This window comes from Rhipicephalus microplus, chromosome 6, assembly GCF_043290135.1.
Source record: "Rhipicephalus microplus isolate Deutch F79 chromosome 6, USDA_Rmic, whole genome shotgun sequence".
In the NCBI taxonomy this organism is placed as follows: Eukaryota; Metazoa; Arthropoda; class Arachnida; order Ixodida; family Ixodidae; genus Rhipicephalus; species Rhipicephalus microplus.
Window position 1 is genome coordinate 170543138 of NC_134705.1, and position 16829 is coordinate 170559966.

At 43.2% G+C, this 16829-nt stretch overlaps 1 protein-coding gene across 1 annotated transcript in view; it reads left to right on the forward strand.

The window, feature by feature from the left end:
- The first annotated feature begins 821 nt into the window (after positions 1–821).
- Positions 822–16829, forward strand: part of LOC142765046 (amblin-like) — a 45263-nt gene continuing 29255 nt past the window's right edge. The window contains exons 1-2 of the mRNA XM_075865609.1: positions 822–956; positions 6300–6374. Of these exons, the coding sequence (XP_075721724.1) occupies positions 902–956; positions 6300–6374 (130 nt within the window). The 5' untranslated portion in view covers positions 822–901. The remainder of the gene's footprint in view (positions 957–6299; positions 6375–16829) is intronic.

The window sequence follows — 16829 nt, forward strand, 5'->3', positions numbered from 1 at the left end:
ACGCAAATGGGCGAATGTATTTTATAAAAAAGCATCAGTAGCAAGTGCAATGTGTGTATGTGATGGTAACACATAACTCACAAACCCAGGAGTAGTAAACAATGAAAAATTCTGCTAGCAATAAAAAAGCTTATTATACCGCCTTCTTATGAAAAATAATGAGTCTTAAAAGAGGCATGCCACCAACGACTTGTGCGATGTCACTGTAACACATTATTAAAAACTGAAGCTGAATAGTCAGTGAAAAGTCATTGCAGAAGTTCCAGAATTCTGAACACAGCTAACGCACCTGCGCATGTCATAGTCCATTACACAAAAACACAACTTTTAGGTGATTCCAGCTAAATATTTTGCATTTGCGAAGTGCGAACAAGCTTTTCTTGGAATAGGCAATACGATATAATGCGATATACTTTTTGCTGGCTGCTGCTCTTTCAAACATGTGCCACTTAGACCAGAGAAAAAAATGGAGTCTTCCTCGTCTGAAAAAAAACTGTCCTATGGAAGGACAGCATTCATGCACGGCTGCAATTTGCTTCACCTAGAATTTATATTTGTTTATGAAGCACTTTGTAAGCATTCCTGCTCTGACACAATCATAAAGTGGTGGGGACAGGGTGATTCAATGTAACGCGAGAGCACTATATAATACAAACCGTACACTTTTGGGGGTAAATGCATAAGCCTGTAATCAATTTCGCAGTAATAACTGCAGCATTTGTGTTCACATTCAGGTGTCCTGTGAACCTTCCTACACAATGGAGCATTGCAGCTATATTAGAAGACAAACGACTCCACGTCCCTGTTATAGCGTTGTTGCGGTGAAAGAATCATCATTCTTCCACACCACGCTGCACTGTCCCACGCACAGTTCGCCTAAGTAACCGTATAGGCTAGTGCAATGGGGCGTTTGTGCCACTGCCATGCTATTATTATGTGCATCGTCATCTTTTCTGGTATGTAACATTATCTCTAATGTTCATATTTGAAGCGAAAGCTGACATCAGGTAACTAAACCTAACCTACATGTTATATCGATTTCTGCAACCACGAATTGACTGAGCATGTCCTCGTGCTTCTCGCTTCTCTTCGGCCGTTGTTTCACTGTCTGTACAGAAGTTCTAGGTCGTCTATCGATAGAGCAACGTGTCCAGTATTAGTTAAACCTAATGATTCTTATTAGTTAGCACTTGGTCATCTTGTTACATGCATGTCTCAAATTCTATCCCACAGAGGAGCGAAAACACTGTTTGAAATTATGGTGGCCCTACAGAACCTTAGGAATCGATTATTTACCTGTGGACATTGACTTCAATACACGAATGTAACATTTGACGGTTAAAATACAATTTATTCTGGTTTTGTATGCACACATTGGCACCGTACCTATGCATGCCACGAGCTGTGTGTGTTCAGTTATGAAGTACCTTTAAGAAAATACCTCCTCATTGCACTAATCAGTGCCCGCGCCAGACTTGACAAAATTTCAGGGATAAGGAAAGTGACCGCGACGTATAAACGAGGGAGCGGGACCTGTTACAAAATGTCACCCATGAGCAAACAAACTCTGTGAACCGCCCAGGCTAGGTACGATTCCTCAGGTTTTCTCAATAAAGTCAGTTAATAGGTGCCGAGCACTTTAGGGATCCAGATAGATAGATAGATAGATAGATAGATAGATAGATAGATAGATAGATAGATAGATAGATAGATAGATAGATAGATAGATAGATAGATAGATGGATAGATATGTAGATAGATAGATAGATAGATAGATAGATAGATAGATAGATAGATAGATAGATAGATAGATAGATAGATGATAGATAGATAGATAGATAGATAGATAGATAGATAGATAGATAGATAGATAGATAGATAGATAGATAGATAGATAGATAGATAGATAGATAGATAGATAGATAGATAGATAGATAGATAGATAGATAGATAGATAGATAGATAGATAGATAGATAGATAGATAGATAGATAGATAGATACGTCTGACGTGCCTTCGGTGTCTAAGAAATGCTTCACATTCGAAGTCCTGTCGTGGAAGTCATCAAACCGTTTTCGACTTGACAAGCATGGCGATGACACGTGTGGCCTAATTATGAGCATACCAGAAGCCGCTGTATGCAGTACTCCACAGGTGACTGACAGCTCATATCTATACTTTGAAATGATGAGAACTGACATTGATAATTCGAATGCAAGGGCGTTAAGATAAACGTACATCTGCAGCCTTCACCCAACCAAAGGGGGAAAATCAAAATTCCAGTTGCAATTCAATCTAAGCTTTTAGCGGGGCTGTCAGATACTCTACCAGAGAGCCATGGTCATGAAATTTCTCAAGAAAGATACATACACAAGTATTGCCGCTGAGATTATAATTTGTTTGGAGTGTTGGATACCTTAATAAACATTGCATATGAAGTTGTTTTGTCACTACTTCAAAACAGAGGTCTTGCCACAGAGATCGAGATACCACAAGCATGTCGGTCTCTTTTTTAAAATAACGCGCAAGCGAGTGCTTCTTTGATGATAGCACGATGCGGGTGTGATAATGGACTATTTTCCAATTTTGGCTCCACTTTTATAGCGTTCGAATATTGATGTTGTTTTATAGCGGTCCAATGTTGATTCGACAACAACATTCAAATGTTGCTCAAACCTGGAGGAACACGTAAAGCAAACTTATAAATGATTTTGACATTATGGGTTTTAAGGTGCATTTCATTTCGATAATACTGTTATCTGCAGTGTAACGCGATCGCTGACGTTACGCTAGAGCATAAGTTACCCTTTAAAGGTACAAGCAGTCGATCTTTTCGGTAAACCGGCGATTCGCGCACAGACACTTTACTTAAATGGAGAAGCCAAACGAAGCACATCGTTACTCCTGGCCAACAAATGCACAGAGACAGTAACTGTTTGGTTGCTAAGAATAATGCCAATATCTTCAACACGTCGGATCAGCCGATACTTCATTGTAATGATCGGCTCTTCGTGCTCATTCATCTTTAGTGCACTCTCATGGTAACTTTCGTAAATATCATAATTATGAGAATACTATAAGAACGCCCAGATGTAGGCGGGTAGAGATACAAACAAGTAGGTAGAAACGATCGAAGTGTCTTTCGTTCACTAAGAAATACCTCGCGTAAAAAATAATGTGTTGAAATGATACACAGCAAGTGTTAAGTAATGAAGTGAGCCTCCAGTTGTTAGTGTGAGGAGCAGAGCCGGATTCATGCACTGAAATTATTTAGCTGAGCATCTATCACCAGGGAAAACTAGTGTTATAATAAAAATTATTTCAATAGTTTGCACTTCGTGTGGCATATCTGCTCAAAGTAGTTTGACAGTTCGTCACTAACAGGTCGTTTTTTTTACATTCACTATGCGCAGAAGCCAAAAGACAATCATCCTCAGTAATTTTTACTCGTGTCATAAGTCAGTCGCCATCGTATGACTGTAGCTACGCATGCGAAGCCGTCCGCGTAAAGCGAGACTAGAAAAGAGGGTTAAATGGGGGGGGGGAGGGGCAATGTTGCAATCTGCAATATTTTTTTCCGTGACTCTTACGGCCGAAATACGTGGAGGAGAAAATGCTGTAGGCCCGTGTACTCAGATCTGGGTGCAGGTTGAAGAACCCCAGGTGGTCGAAATTTTTGGAGCCCTTAACTACGGCGTCTCTCATATTCATATCGTGGTTTTGGACGTTAAACCCCTCATATCAATCAATTACGTCCGAAATGCCTCGTTTACTGTTTCGCAGATATCGCTAGATTTTTTCGGCGTTTTCTCATCGGGAATGACTACTGAACAATTGTAAATATGCTTTCTTTTTGGAGATTCAGTTACCCGTCACAAGTGAGAAATGAGGCTTAAAAGGTCACTCTTGATTTCAGGCTTGCGTTAACTTGTAATATTCCGTTTCCAATGAATAACTTCTCGCTGGAACCACAGACAATCCCTATTAGGGCATTTTGTTTTAACGACACCTTGCAAAACTCACTAAACAAAGCAATAACTTTAAAGTTTGATCATGTTTTATTAACATAGTCCATTTGACCAAAGCACAAACACGATGCCAAATATTCTAGAACAAAGTTATCACCCACATTCAGCGTAACATTCTGATAAAAATATACGAAAGTGCGCTGCATGCTTGTAGACCCTTCATTTATATCTATCTTCTGAGTAGTTTTTTTTTCATGCCAATCGCCACTTATTACAAAATTATGTGATCACTATATTGTATGCAAAATATATGAATAAAAAATAGGTGTATTGTGCTATACTTTTAGTTAGGTTACTACAATGTCTTAGTCAATCAGACAAAGCCTTTTACTTGACGTATAGCTTGTGTTTAGGTCTCAGCTGCCTTACTCCTGTTCTAATTCCCACCTACGAGTGCCTATGTTGCAAGGTAGTAGATCTGAAGCCAGCGCGCGTTTCTAGGTCTTTATTTCACGACTGATACGTGTTAAATAGGCCTACCGCATAGCCAATAAAATATCATGTGCGCAAGCTTGTAATCTATATCTTGACACAGCTCCAACATCGCTAGTAACTATTCATTTATTAATGTAGAAGAACCTTAATTTATCACATAACGAAAAAGGACTAAGTGGACCTTAATAAGAAACAAGGTAGGTTACCTGAGCATGCTCCTCCTACCCACCAGACAATATTTTTTCGAAGAACAAGGCCATTTCACTCTTCCTTTTACTTACGGGAGCACAATTTCTGGATTCCTTTGTCAAGAGCTCTTAATGCCCTAAATTTTTCGCTACCATTCAACAAAGAACCAAGAACCCTAAAACAAGATAAAAAAAAATCACAGCGTGTCCACGGAGTGAATGATGATAAGTGGGGCTAAGCGTCCGTCCGTCCATTCGTCCATGTGTCCGTCCATCCGTGCATGCGTCCATGCGTCCGATCATGTTCGAGAATGCAGACGGCGCACGGGTAACACCGACGAGGCTAGAGCCAAGGAAGCCAAGCGCGAGTGTCTTCAACGCGCCCGCCGCCCTGCTTCGTCCATGCCCCACCAACGGACCGCCATGTACGGCGACTATCCAGGAGACTGAGAGAGGCACTCGTTCTCCGTGTACCCAAACACACCCCGCACAGCAGCCAATCAGAAAGTAGCGGTATGCGCCAACTAGAATATCCTTACTCAACTGCAGTTTGTATGTACTCCTATGAGACAGCACCGTCTATTATGCTGTTCGGGAGATACTGTCTTGTTTTCTTTCTCGTCTCTTCTTCTCAAGGTGACGCGTGACGCATGACAAGCTTAGACTAGGAAAAGCTTCGCCCCTAAAATGGAAGGGTTGTTGTGGGTGGTTTTTGTGACTAACTGATGACGTGTGAGGATGTGCATGCCGAGCATATTTTCAAAGGCATCCAGGACGATGTACCTCAGATGCTTCTAGCGCAGAACTCTGCTTTTGTCATGGCGCATCACTCTTTGTCAACGCTTTGACGAGCTCTATCGAGAAAGAGTGTATAGGTGCAGCGCTTTCACATCTGCTGAATCACTCTCGGGCCTCCTGATCGCCCCCTACCCGTCGCATGCTAAAACACTGTCTCTTGAGCACTTCCACCAGATGTCGTGGGGCGGTTCATGGTGAATCACTTTTGAGGAGTGTAGTCGATGTACCGCTGGTCCCACATGAAAACTGCTCGTGTGACAGACCGCAAGCATTTCTTCTTCATCCTCCTTCTTACAGTTATAAACAACGCATATATATTGTTTAAGTGTGGTCACCATTTGTGGCCTTTCGTGAGTTATAAAACAGTCTCTCATAAATAAATCCCATGTTGTCGAATTTTTTTACTCAGTAGACATGACGGCTCATCTGTCAGTGCTGGTGATACTTTTTCAACTTAGATAATCACTGAATTCTTGCTATTAGTTCGTTTTCTAAGTGAAAATAGTAATTATATAAATAAACTTTGGGGCTTATGGGTTGCTATGTCACGTGCTCGAACATGACATCGACCCTAGTAAACTGAAAAAAGCTGAATCCTAACTACAATCCCTGGTCTGGAAATCTCTGAAGAATTCGTAAGTTGTTTCTACAGTAATATTTATCGAAGTATTATTGACACAGTTACAAAGCATGATTCATATCAATCGACAGATTATTTGAAGTGACATGTCATATCATCTTATTTAATAAACTTGAAGAAAGCAGTGATAATTTAGGGTTGGTTGCTGTCTAATAAGACTTATGTTCAAGGAGAACCAGAATAAACAAAATGCGCCACACCTGCCTTCTAGGTATGAAGGAAAGTGATGCCCTAAATGTCAATAATGACATTGGTGGGAAGAATGACGATACCGTCAATGAAACAGGTAAGTAACTTGCAAAGTGCTTTATTATAAATGTATTATTACTATCACAACTTTTACATCATCATATTTAGGCAAGAAGCATTATCTCGCACTGCAATAATTCAGGGAAGTGCATAAAACGACGTATCATTCATGATGTTCAATTTAAACCACTTTCGTTGAAAGCATACAATTGTTATGATTTATTTTTACGTAGAGGCATTACTTGTCTGAGGAAAATTTATGGGTCATGACGGTAGGCAGTACTGATTGAAAAGAAGTTTATGATATAGATTGCAATATTTAAGTCGCCTAGCTTGAAAACTTCTACCAATTTCTAATGACTGTACCCTGGTTTGCTCACGAAACGCTTGTTCAGACGAATCTTGCGCACGCCTCAAAATTTTATAACGCTCACCAAATTAGTCTTATTAACTCCCTCGACGAATGCCAGAATCAGTACAGCGTTTTACTGCTTTAAGTTATGACTGGCACAAGGGTATCCCGTGAAACCATTGCAAAGCATGCCCATACCTAGTGTACCACTGCGTAATAATAATTCACACCTTTCCATTTTCCACAAACTCTACTAGATATTATCTCACCTCACAAGCGCTACTTTGCTTCCACACAACCGCACTTCACACCCTCTGTTTAGTAACGTCAGTGTATACCACCTTCACGGCACCGCTAAAACCTTCAACAAATCCTTTTTACGGACTGGTATTTAGCCATGGAACGCGTTACGCAAAGATATAGCTATCGAACAATTCTCTAATAAATTTGGATCATATAGGTATACTTTCACTTTTGTTTACCTTTTATTTGCCGCCACTTCACTGGTAGTGTGAGTACATCTCTTTTTTAACTGCATTTAAAGCGTTTCTTTTATCTTTTAAACTGTCTATGTTTCACTTTTCGAATTCAAACAAATTATGAAGATGTGCCACTGTGAAAACAACGCAGTGTATCAAAATGCGAAAGCTCGCACGAAATGGTGCGTCTGATGCGTGCAATAGAAGGAAGAAAGACCAGCCACCATCCTCGGACAAACGGTGCCAGAAGCTGGAGCGAAGAAGACGCGTTGGCCTGGCCAGACGTCAGGGTTGGGGAGGCACAGTACTCAGAAGGTAGCTCATCAGATGTCAACGCCCAAAAGGCTTTCGTATGGCACGCCTGCTGCCTCGACGGTCAGTGCACGCAGAACCTGTGACAACCCACCTGGTTTTTATTGTCGAAGACCAGCGATGCAGCACCATTACGTCAAGACCCTTAGAGTGACCCAGGCAATTAATAAATGCGAAGCATTTCCTGACGAACTTCGGCGACTTAGAACGTATCTGTCTATCTCTCTGTCTAGCCGCTTACGTTGGGGTGCTTTCGTGGTCACTCCCTTAACTCGGCGTGAACTAAAGTTAGCATGGGATGGTAAGATGGTTTGACGAATAAAACGCGCTCGTCAAGACATGAATAATGTCCCAATCTCGACACGTACGTCGTCAAACACTTCCCGCCAGACAGTGGTATGTGCCACAGGTGACTGACACTTGGTATCTACGCAGGAACGACGAGCACACGCGCGGCAATTTTAACGCGGGAGCGTTAGGCAATACCCGACATCGGTAGCGTTGACTCGACGAATGCAAAGGATATATGTCGGTGTTGAGAAAACCCTGACATGTGCAGCGTTGACCACCAACGAATGCACATAATTATTTTAGGGTCCCAGCAGCAATCAAACCCAAGCACTCTGCGCGAGAGCCAAACATTCCACCACAGAGCTACGCCCGGTCTGAGAACTCCTTTTCAAATAGACGCTAATATTCGAGAAACGTCAATAATGGTTGCAGTACTGCCTACCCAATTTTAGAAACATTACATATGAACTCCTTTGATACAGCCGTCACGTATTGTTGACATAAATTGTGGTTAGATGCCATGCTCTGAAGTTCATTTACGTAGCAGTACCCAGGGCCAGCATCTTCGCGAGCATCAGCGCTTCATATGAGCTTCTGGTGTCGCTAATACGCGTGTTCCAGTTGACAAGGTTGCGCAAGTGCTAACAGCTGGTTATATAAACATCTGCAGCTCTTCAACAAACGCCTGTGCGTGCAACGTTTGTACACATATTTAGCGTTATTTCGTGACGTGTCACTCAATATAAAAAAATTTCAACTTCGTCACCTTCTTTCCGCATGCTTCGCATAACGTCAATTCCCAGGTACGTGGAATCTCCGGATTTTTTGAACAGATTTTTAAATATAATTTGAGTTTCATTTTGAGTGCTGTTTCTGCAATTGTGTTGTTTGTTCCTTTTTGTTTTGGAATACGCAATTGTGCGCCAGACCAGTTGCTTTCCTCGTGACTCTAGCCATCGTTTCTCCCACACTTCTTAAACCTACTTTCCGAAACTATTTCTTAACACATGTATACTGCAGTGCATTTTAAAATCATCTGTTTGCTTATCGCTGTATAGTATTTACCATGCGATTCTTGATGCTTTTGTGTCCTTCTTCTTAAGAAATATCTTGCAAACGGCAATTAAGAGTGAAATGGTTAGTGCGATGATGATTATTGCTTGCAAAAGGTTTTTGAAACAATCGCCACTAATGAATTGTAACATCCAATGGCAAATACAGAAGTTAATATATTTGACAGTTAAGCAGCACGTACTTTTTTCATTCTTTTCTTAGGTTAACCGCGCGCACGATTGAGCTAGAAGGCAAGGAAGTTTATAAACGAACAAAGCTCATACTTTCTTTAATTACATAGAATGTAGTGTCGAGACTCCTCGGCCTAAATGCTCTATTGAAGTTGCAAGTGTAAATATTATGCGCAACTGTCTAAACTGATTCGCAAGTCGTGTCAACCTTTTCAGTTTGCTAATTTCACTTATGTCTGAGTCAGTCACTTCTCTTGTTGAAGCGCATAGCGTTTTATAATTCTCGAATATTTTCATTAAGAGCATCTTCACATGATTGCTTGGAAACGTTGCTGTTGTACAATGAGAGCCATGAAAACATTTAAAGCTATATTGAACAGCAATCTAATAATATAGAGACAGTATTAGTGGCAAACCTTAGATTTTTGCATGATCACAGTAGGTTTACCAGGGCATTCTGGAACTGTCACTTCAATCCCCCTCAGAAATCTAGATTAGGCATGAACTATCCTGTACCTCAGCAATAATGCATGCACTCATGTGTGTCTCACTTCTGCCTAAAAACATTGACGAGCCCAGACTCGAAGGAAGCGTACGCAAGAGAATAATTACGGAAAAACACGCATGCTGGGACTATAGCCGAAGTTCATAGAAACAACAGCTACACGAAAAAACCAAGATGCACGTCATACATTATACAGTAGAGAATGGTAAGTATGGGACAAACCAAGTATCACCAAAACGCCCACGCGCCTTAAAGAAGCGTTCAGATAAAATCTAAGTTCATGGTACTTTCTATAGTTCCACTTCTCTAGAAACGACATCTCTATTCATGAAATAGCGCTATGAAAGGCGCATTTACGCACTAATGATTGTCATAATTTTGCATTCAATGCTCTTTGAAAATTTCTATTGGAACTTTCGTGAGTGCTTTTGCTATATTCTGGCTGTCTTAAAAAATGGTGGAGCAACCACATGCTTTGCAATTACCTGGTATTTTTGCGCCAACTTCTGAAGTTCCTCACATAAGACTTTTTTAATTGATTAGTGAAGCAGCGACGCGTCTTTCGGATGTACGTACACTCTACCAGAAGAAAGGGGTATGCGATGATCGAAATTTATAATGCATTCTGTGAATCTTATGAAAATCCGACTGTTGAGAATAAGCACCTGACAGTAGACCAGAGGGCACGACGAAGCTCTTTGGGCCGCCTTAGCATTGTTCGTACCGACCGCCGGGGATAATAAGAAAGTGGAACGCTTGCTGAACACAGCGACACGCTGAAGTGTCCATGCCCTTTTTGGCACGTTTTCAAAGAACGCTTCCAGGGCTTTTACATAATCAGCCGTGACCCCTTGTTCACAACTAAAAAAAAATCATATGCACGTGCAAGTTCGGTTTTTCTCCGTCTACTCGCCAGGCTACGCATTCGAAGACTCGGTTTTTCTGCGTCTACTCACTAGGCTGTGTGTTCTGACGCTATCTTCATATCTCTGAAACTGCATTGCCGGGTTCCAATACTCTTTATTTTCCGGTTTGAAATTCGGTGAATACCTTACATATATCGTGTATCGCATATCACATTTTTTTTAGGGAGAGTGTACTTTTAGCAAGTCGTGGTTTAACAGTGGCTCGACTGTCACCCATTTTCAACATTTTGAACGGTTCGCTTTTAAACGGTGCTGCCCCACCATGTGACCGTTGTTCCTCATGAAGTAGGCATGAATATCGTGTCTGCAGGACATCCGCACTTCAACTTTCCTCGCGATACTGTACACCGAGAAGCGAAATAAGTCAAGTGATTGGGCAGGCAATGCGAACTCAGTGTGATTATGCCATCGCGTTCTGTTCTAGCTAAGCTCAAGCGTCCCCCAAGCGTACCTCCTATTTTTTTGCATCCGATAATAAGCAGCTCTTCGACTCGCATGTGTACCGCCATACGTACATACGTCCGTGCGAACGTGCTGCAATGTGTTGCCAGGTGTTGGAGCCGTGCAGAGTAGGTCTCACCGCAGCTGTGTGTTTAAGTCAGGCTCCCCTTGCATGCTTTCTTCGCAGGAGTGCGCTGACGCCCCCCTCTCTCTCCCCTGCAGCACGCTCGCTGCAGCACCCACAGCTGCCAGCTTCTCCTCCCACTCGCAACAAATTTCTCTCTCTTTACCCTCTCCACCACCTGCAACGCTCGACCACACATCGAGTGGAAACACTCTTTCGGCTCATTTATCTGCGATGAAGCCCATGGCGTCATTCATTCGCGAATTCGAATTGACCCATGAACACGGCGCCAGAGCACTGCACTCAGGGCAAACGACGGGAATCTACCAAAGAAACACACGCACTCCATCTGTAGCAAATAGCAGGGTCGGAAATAAAAGCGATGCACGCGTCTGTCTTCTTGCTTGAGTGGGCACGCTGGGCACAGGGACGCTGCGCTAGCGAAACGTGAACTCTGACGTGAGGTGTAACTGACGCGACTGGCGTTCGTTGGCGCGCCTAAAGTTGGCATCGTTTCAAGGGGTTTCAAGGCATGGGGCGCTTGCGACTTCCGGTCGATTCTGCCGATTTTCTCGGAGTAGAAAAAAATTTGCAGCATATTCACGAAGTGAATGATGGAGAGTGGGGCGAAGCATTCGTCCGTCCATTCGTTCGTCCATTCGTCCGTCCATTCGTTCGTGTGACCATCCATGCGTCCATCAGCCCGTCCGTGCGCGCGTCTGTTCGTACGTCCATCCCTGCATTCATCCATGCATCCGACCCTGCGCCCATTCATGCGTCCATCTATGCATCTGTCTGTGTGTCCGTTCATCCATCTATTCAACATTCCAAGTACCACCATCTCGAATCTTTTCATCATATATTGGATGGATGAATGGATGAATATGGCTGTACCCTTTAGATCGGGTGGTGGCTAGTGCCACCAAGCCGTAACACTTAATGAACCAACAACTATACTTTTTTCCTTAAAAAGTAAGTTTTAGGATTCGTACTTTGCAGTGAAGAGCTTAATTTTCACTCGTGCCTTGACTTTAGCCACCAATCAGATAACCTCCTTCTAGTTAAGTCTACCCGCTTAAAGTCTATTTTGCCCTCCCGGTCCATAAACCCCAGTGCTTTGAAAAACTCTGCGCCATCATCCTGAACTATAGGGTGAAGCCCTTTACAGAACATTATCAAGTGTTCGGCAGTTTCTTCTTCCTCTCCACACGCACTGCATACTGTGTCTACCCCTTCGTATTTGGCCCCATATGTCTTGGTTCGCATTACTCCAGTCCTGGCCTCAAACAGTAGAGAACTACCCCGAGTATTATCATAGATCCTTTCCTTGGCAATTTCCTGCTTAAAAGTTCGTTAGATCTCTAGTGCGGACTTCTTAATCATGCCCATTCTCCACATGTCAGTCTCCGTTTCCTTTACTTACTTCTTAACCGATAGTTATTTTTGGTTTCGCCACCTGCTGTTTTCTAAGTATTTACCAGTCAACTTCCAGGTTCGCTTCCTCCATTTTGTATCGACATTCTTCATGTACAAGTAGCTGAAAACCTTCGTAGCCCAACGCTTCTCCCCCATTTCTCTCAATCGCTTCTCAAATTTTATCTTGCTGCTAGCTTCCCTGCCCTCAAATGATGTCCATCCCATATCACCTTGTACTCCCTGAATAGGTGTATTCCCGTGAGCTCCTAAAGCAAGCCTACCTATTCCACGTTGCTTGATATCTAATCTTGCTTGAACTTCTGATCTCATGCACAAGACCCCATTGCCGAACGTCAGCCCAGGAACCATGACCCCTTTCCATATTCCTCTCACAACATCATACCTATTGTAATTCTACAGTGCCCTTTTTTTCATGACTGCTGCATTCCTATTACCTTTAGTCGTCCCGTATATTTCGTGTTCCCTCAGATACTCGGTCCCATCGCTTATCCATAAGCCCAGATATTTGTATTTATCTGTTATCTCTAGCGTGACCTTCTGTATTCTAAGCTCACTACCTTCGTTGTCATTGAAAATCATGACTGCTGATTTTTCCTTACTGAATTTAAAATCTAACCTTTCTCTCCCATTACCACAGATGTCCATCAATCTCTGCAAATCTTGCTTGTTGTTGGCCATTAACACTATATCATCTGCGTACTATAATGCTGGTAGTGCCTGATCAATAATTTTTTCTTGTTTGACTAAAGAGAGGTTGAAGCCCAGTCCACTTCCCTCTAATTTTGCCTCTAATTCTTGTAGGTACATCATGAATAATAAGGGTGACAGGGGGCGCCCCTGCCTAAGCCCCCGTTTCACCTCTGCAGGCTTAGATACCTGCTTTTCCCACTTTATAGCTACCTTGTTACCTTTATTGATAACCTTTAAAAGATTAGTGACTACATGTTCCACGCCTAGTGTGTCCAGTATTCCCCACAATTCCTCTTGAACCACGCTATCGTACGCTCCCTTGATATCCAAAAATGCTAGCCACAGGGGCCGGTGTTCCTTTTCTGCTATTTCGATACACCGCGTCAGTGAGAACAGATTGTCTTCCAACCTCCTGTGTTTCCGAAACCCGTTCTGCAGTTCCCCCAGCACCCCTCATCCTCTATCCATGCCTTCAGTCTTTCCTTTATAATCTGCATCGCCAGCCTGTAGACCACTGATGTCACTGTTATAGGACGGTAGTTGGTTATGTCAGCTTTGTCCCCCTTTCCTTTATAGATCATGCTCATCCTGTTAAGTTTCCATCCATCGGGAAGTTCACCATCGATTATTATTGTGCTCATTGCCTCTCTCAAAGCCTGCTTAGACTTCGAACCTAATGTCTTTATCAGCCTAATTGGAATGCCATCTGGGCCTGTGAATGTACTACTAGGAACCCTTTTCTCAGCCCTTTCCCGCTCTCGTTGTGAAAATGGAGCCATTGCACCACTTGATTCGTCCTTGTCTATTGTAGTGCATAAAGTACTTCTTTGTTGAAATTTTTCTGTCACCCTTGTTCGAATATATTCAATAGCTTCGTCCCCTTCTGGCCTAGCACCTTGGGCTGTATTTATAAAACTCTGCTCTAGGCTCATCTCATTTCTCAGGGAGTTTAGATGGTCCCAAAATTTCGCAGCTGCCTTTCTATCTTTTTTATGTACTTCTGCCAGCCACTGAGCTCCCTTTGTTTTAATCTTTTCATTGATCAGAAGGGATGCATTCTTTCTACAGCTTAGAAAGGTTTCCCATTTTTTTCAACATAATCTGTCGGTTCACCCAGCTGCTTAGCGTGTCTGTCTTCCCTAAAGGCTTCCTGACGTTTTGCTATGGCTCTCTTATCTTCCTCATCCCACCAACTTTTGGGTTTGTGTCTTCTTTCCCGGGGTGACTTGTCACGTGCCTTAGCAAGCTCTAGCTCAAAGAGTCTAATTAGATTCGTGTATGTCCACACTGTCTTATTATCCACCGTGATTACTTTCTCAATTTGTTTAATGGCTATTTCAATTGGCCTTTCTGGATAAACATTTTCCTGTAGTTGCTCATCTTGTCTCCTTCCCACTTTCACTGCTCTTCCAAAACTTAGCTTGATACGTTTGCGATCACTACACAGACGTCTGGAGCCATCTTCCTCTATGTGCTTATCCCCTGAGCTTATCATACATCCTATGTGACATCAGTGCATAATCTATCGTCGACTGCAGCCTTCCTACCTCCCATGTTATTTGCCCTTCACACTTCTCGGTACTGTTGCAAATGATCAAATCAAGCCTTTCACACATATCCATGATCATTTTGCCTGTCGGGTCGGTATACCCATCTATATCTTCTATGTGCGCATTCATGTCTCCTAGTATAATTATCTCGCACACTCTTCCTAACTCCTGAATGTCCTTTGATATACACTCTACAATTGCCTGGTTTTCTTCTCTGGCCTTTGCTCCCGTCCACAAGTACACGAAACCAAGGAGTGTCATTTGACCAGCCACTTTCCCTTTTAGCCATAAATATTCCTTGCACTCCTGCTCGACCCTTTGCCAGTCTGTACTTTTATGAATGAATGCCCCAATACCACCCCCCTTTCTGCTGCCTTCTGTTCTATTACAATATTCCAACGCGTAGTCCGGATAGTTCGGAGGTTGTTCCATGTCCCTGAGATGTGTTTCTACAAAACCGTATACCATCGGCTTCTCTTCTCTTAGCTGTTCTTTTATCTCTTCCCACTGCAGCCTGTTCCTACCACCCTGCATGTTAATATACCCTATGTCTGAAAATTGGCTCGGCGCTCGTGGCTACGTCTATTTTTGCCCCGGACTCTACCTATCTTAGATATTGGGGCCATTTTGGAATCGTATCTGTCCATACCACCAGTCGAAGAGTCTCCCTGGTTGTTTTCCTCATTACTAGCTATCCTGCACCCCGAAGGGCTCGCTTGCCCCCAATAAAACCTACTGCGCGTCCTGCAAGTCGCCAACCCACCTCATGACCTAGCCGCCCATCTAAGTGAATTCTGTCTCGTTGAAAACCACCCGACCTATGTACCTCTCTGTTTATTTACACCACCTTAAAGCCTTTCTCTCGACTCATCCGCCATATCTCTTGGTTTGCGTTGACAACCGCTTTTTGCAGGTTGCTATCACGCACCGGTACCTCCGGTATCGTGCATATCACTACCTGTACCTTACAAGAAGTGGCGCGCATGTCATCGACGCCTTTCGCCAGTGTGGCTGCTAGTCCTGCTGTATCTTCATTTAAGACATCGTTTAAACCGCCTGAAATTATCACGAGGTTTCGTCTCTCAGCTGTTGTTTTGAGTTTTGCGCTCGCTTGCCTCATGACTGCTTCAAGCTTGCGTCCTGGGAACGCCCCTACTGCAATCCTCTTGTCACCTCTTACCCTCTCTTTTATGGCTTCTGTGCATCGATTTAAATTCAAGTCCCCGGCGATTATCACATGCTGTGACTTTTCAGCTGGAGCGTTATGCACCTGGGGGCTACTTGTACCTGTGACGCCGGCTGCTTTGTTCTCTCCCTGCCCCACCACTACCTCGCTGAAGCTGGGCCTTGCGACAGTTGAACCGGCTATACCTGTTTTTTCCAAACTTGCTTGCTCTTCCTTCTCCACCGTTCTTGTTGCCGGTTCCCTACTGTTCTCTCCGTAGGCCGCTCCTTTGTTCAGCTTCGCTAGTGCTTCCTCTGCGGACTTCAGTCTTTCTCCCGTTGCCCTCGTTTTCTCTTGCTCTGTCGCCAACGCAGTCTCGAGCTCGGCGATTCTCATCAGCAGTTCACTCTGGGCAACCATCATTTTCTCCATTTTTTCCTCGACCTCACATTGCCTACACTTCACGTCAGCCTCTTCTCTGTCCGCTTCTGCGCTTGGGTTCACTTTCAAACCCACTCCACATCCTGAACACTTTACAATCTTTTTAACCATGTCTTTCTGACACCAATTGTCCCTATACTCGATAATTACTAAACTCGAGCCCTGCACTACGAAAAAAAAAGAAAGCCTAAGCTCTACTACAAAAATTTGCGTCTCCAATGTACGCGCACCTCCCCCACGGGGTGGCAAAAGAAAAAACAACAAAAAATTAAAACACACACACCCGCACCAACTAATAAATACCTGGTGACTGGCCCCCGAAAAAGCCGTACCATAAAATAAGTGCCACGAAAATTTCAACCGCTGCCTTATAAATATAAAGACAAGCTCAAAACATGCAAAAACACTTATCTGTGCACTCGATCCGGAGCGCTCAAAAAACACGTCCATCCACCGTGACAGCCCGAACTGAACCTTGGGTGATAACCTGGCACCACTACTTGGTCACTTGGAGAAATAGAGTGTCAATTGTAGA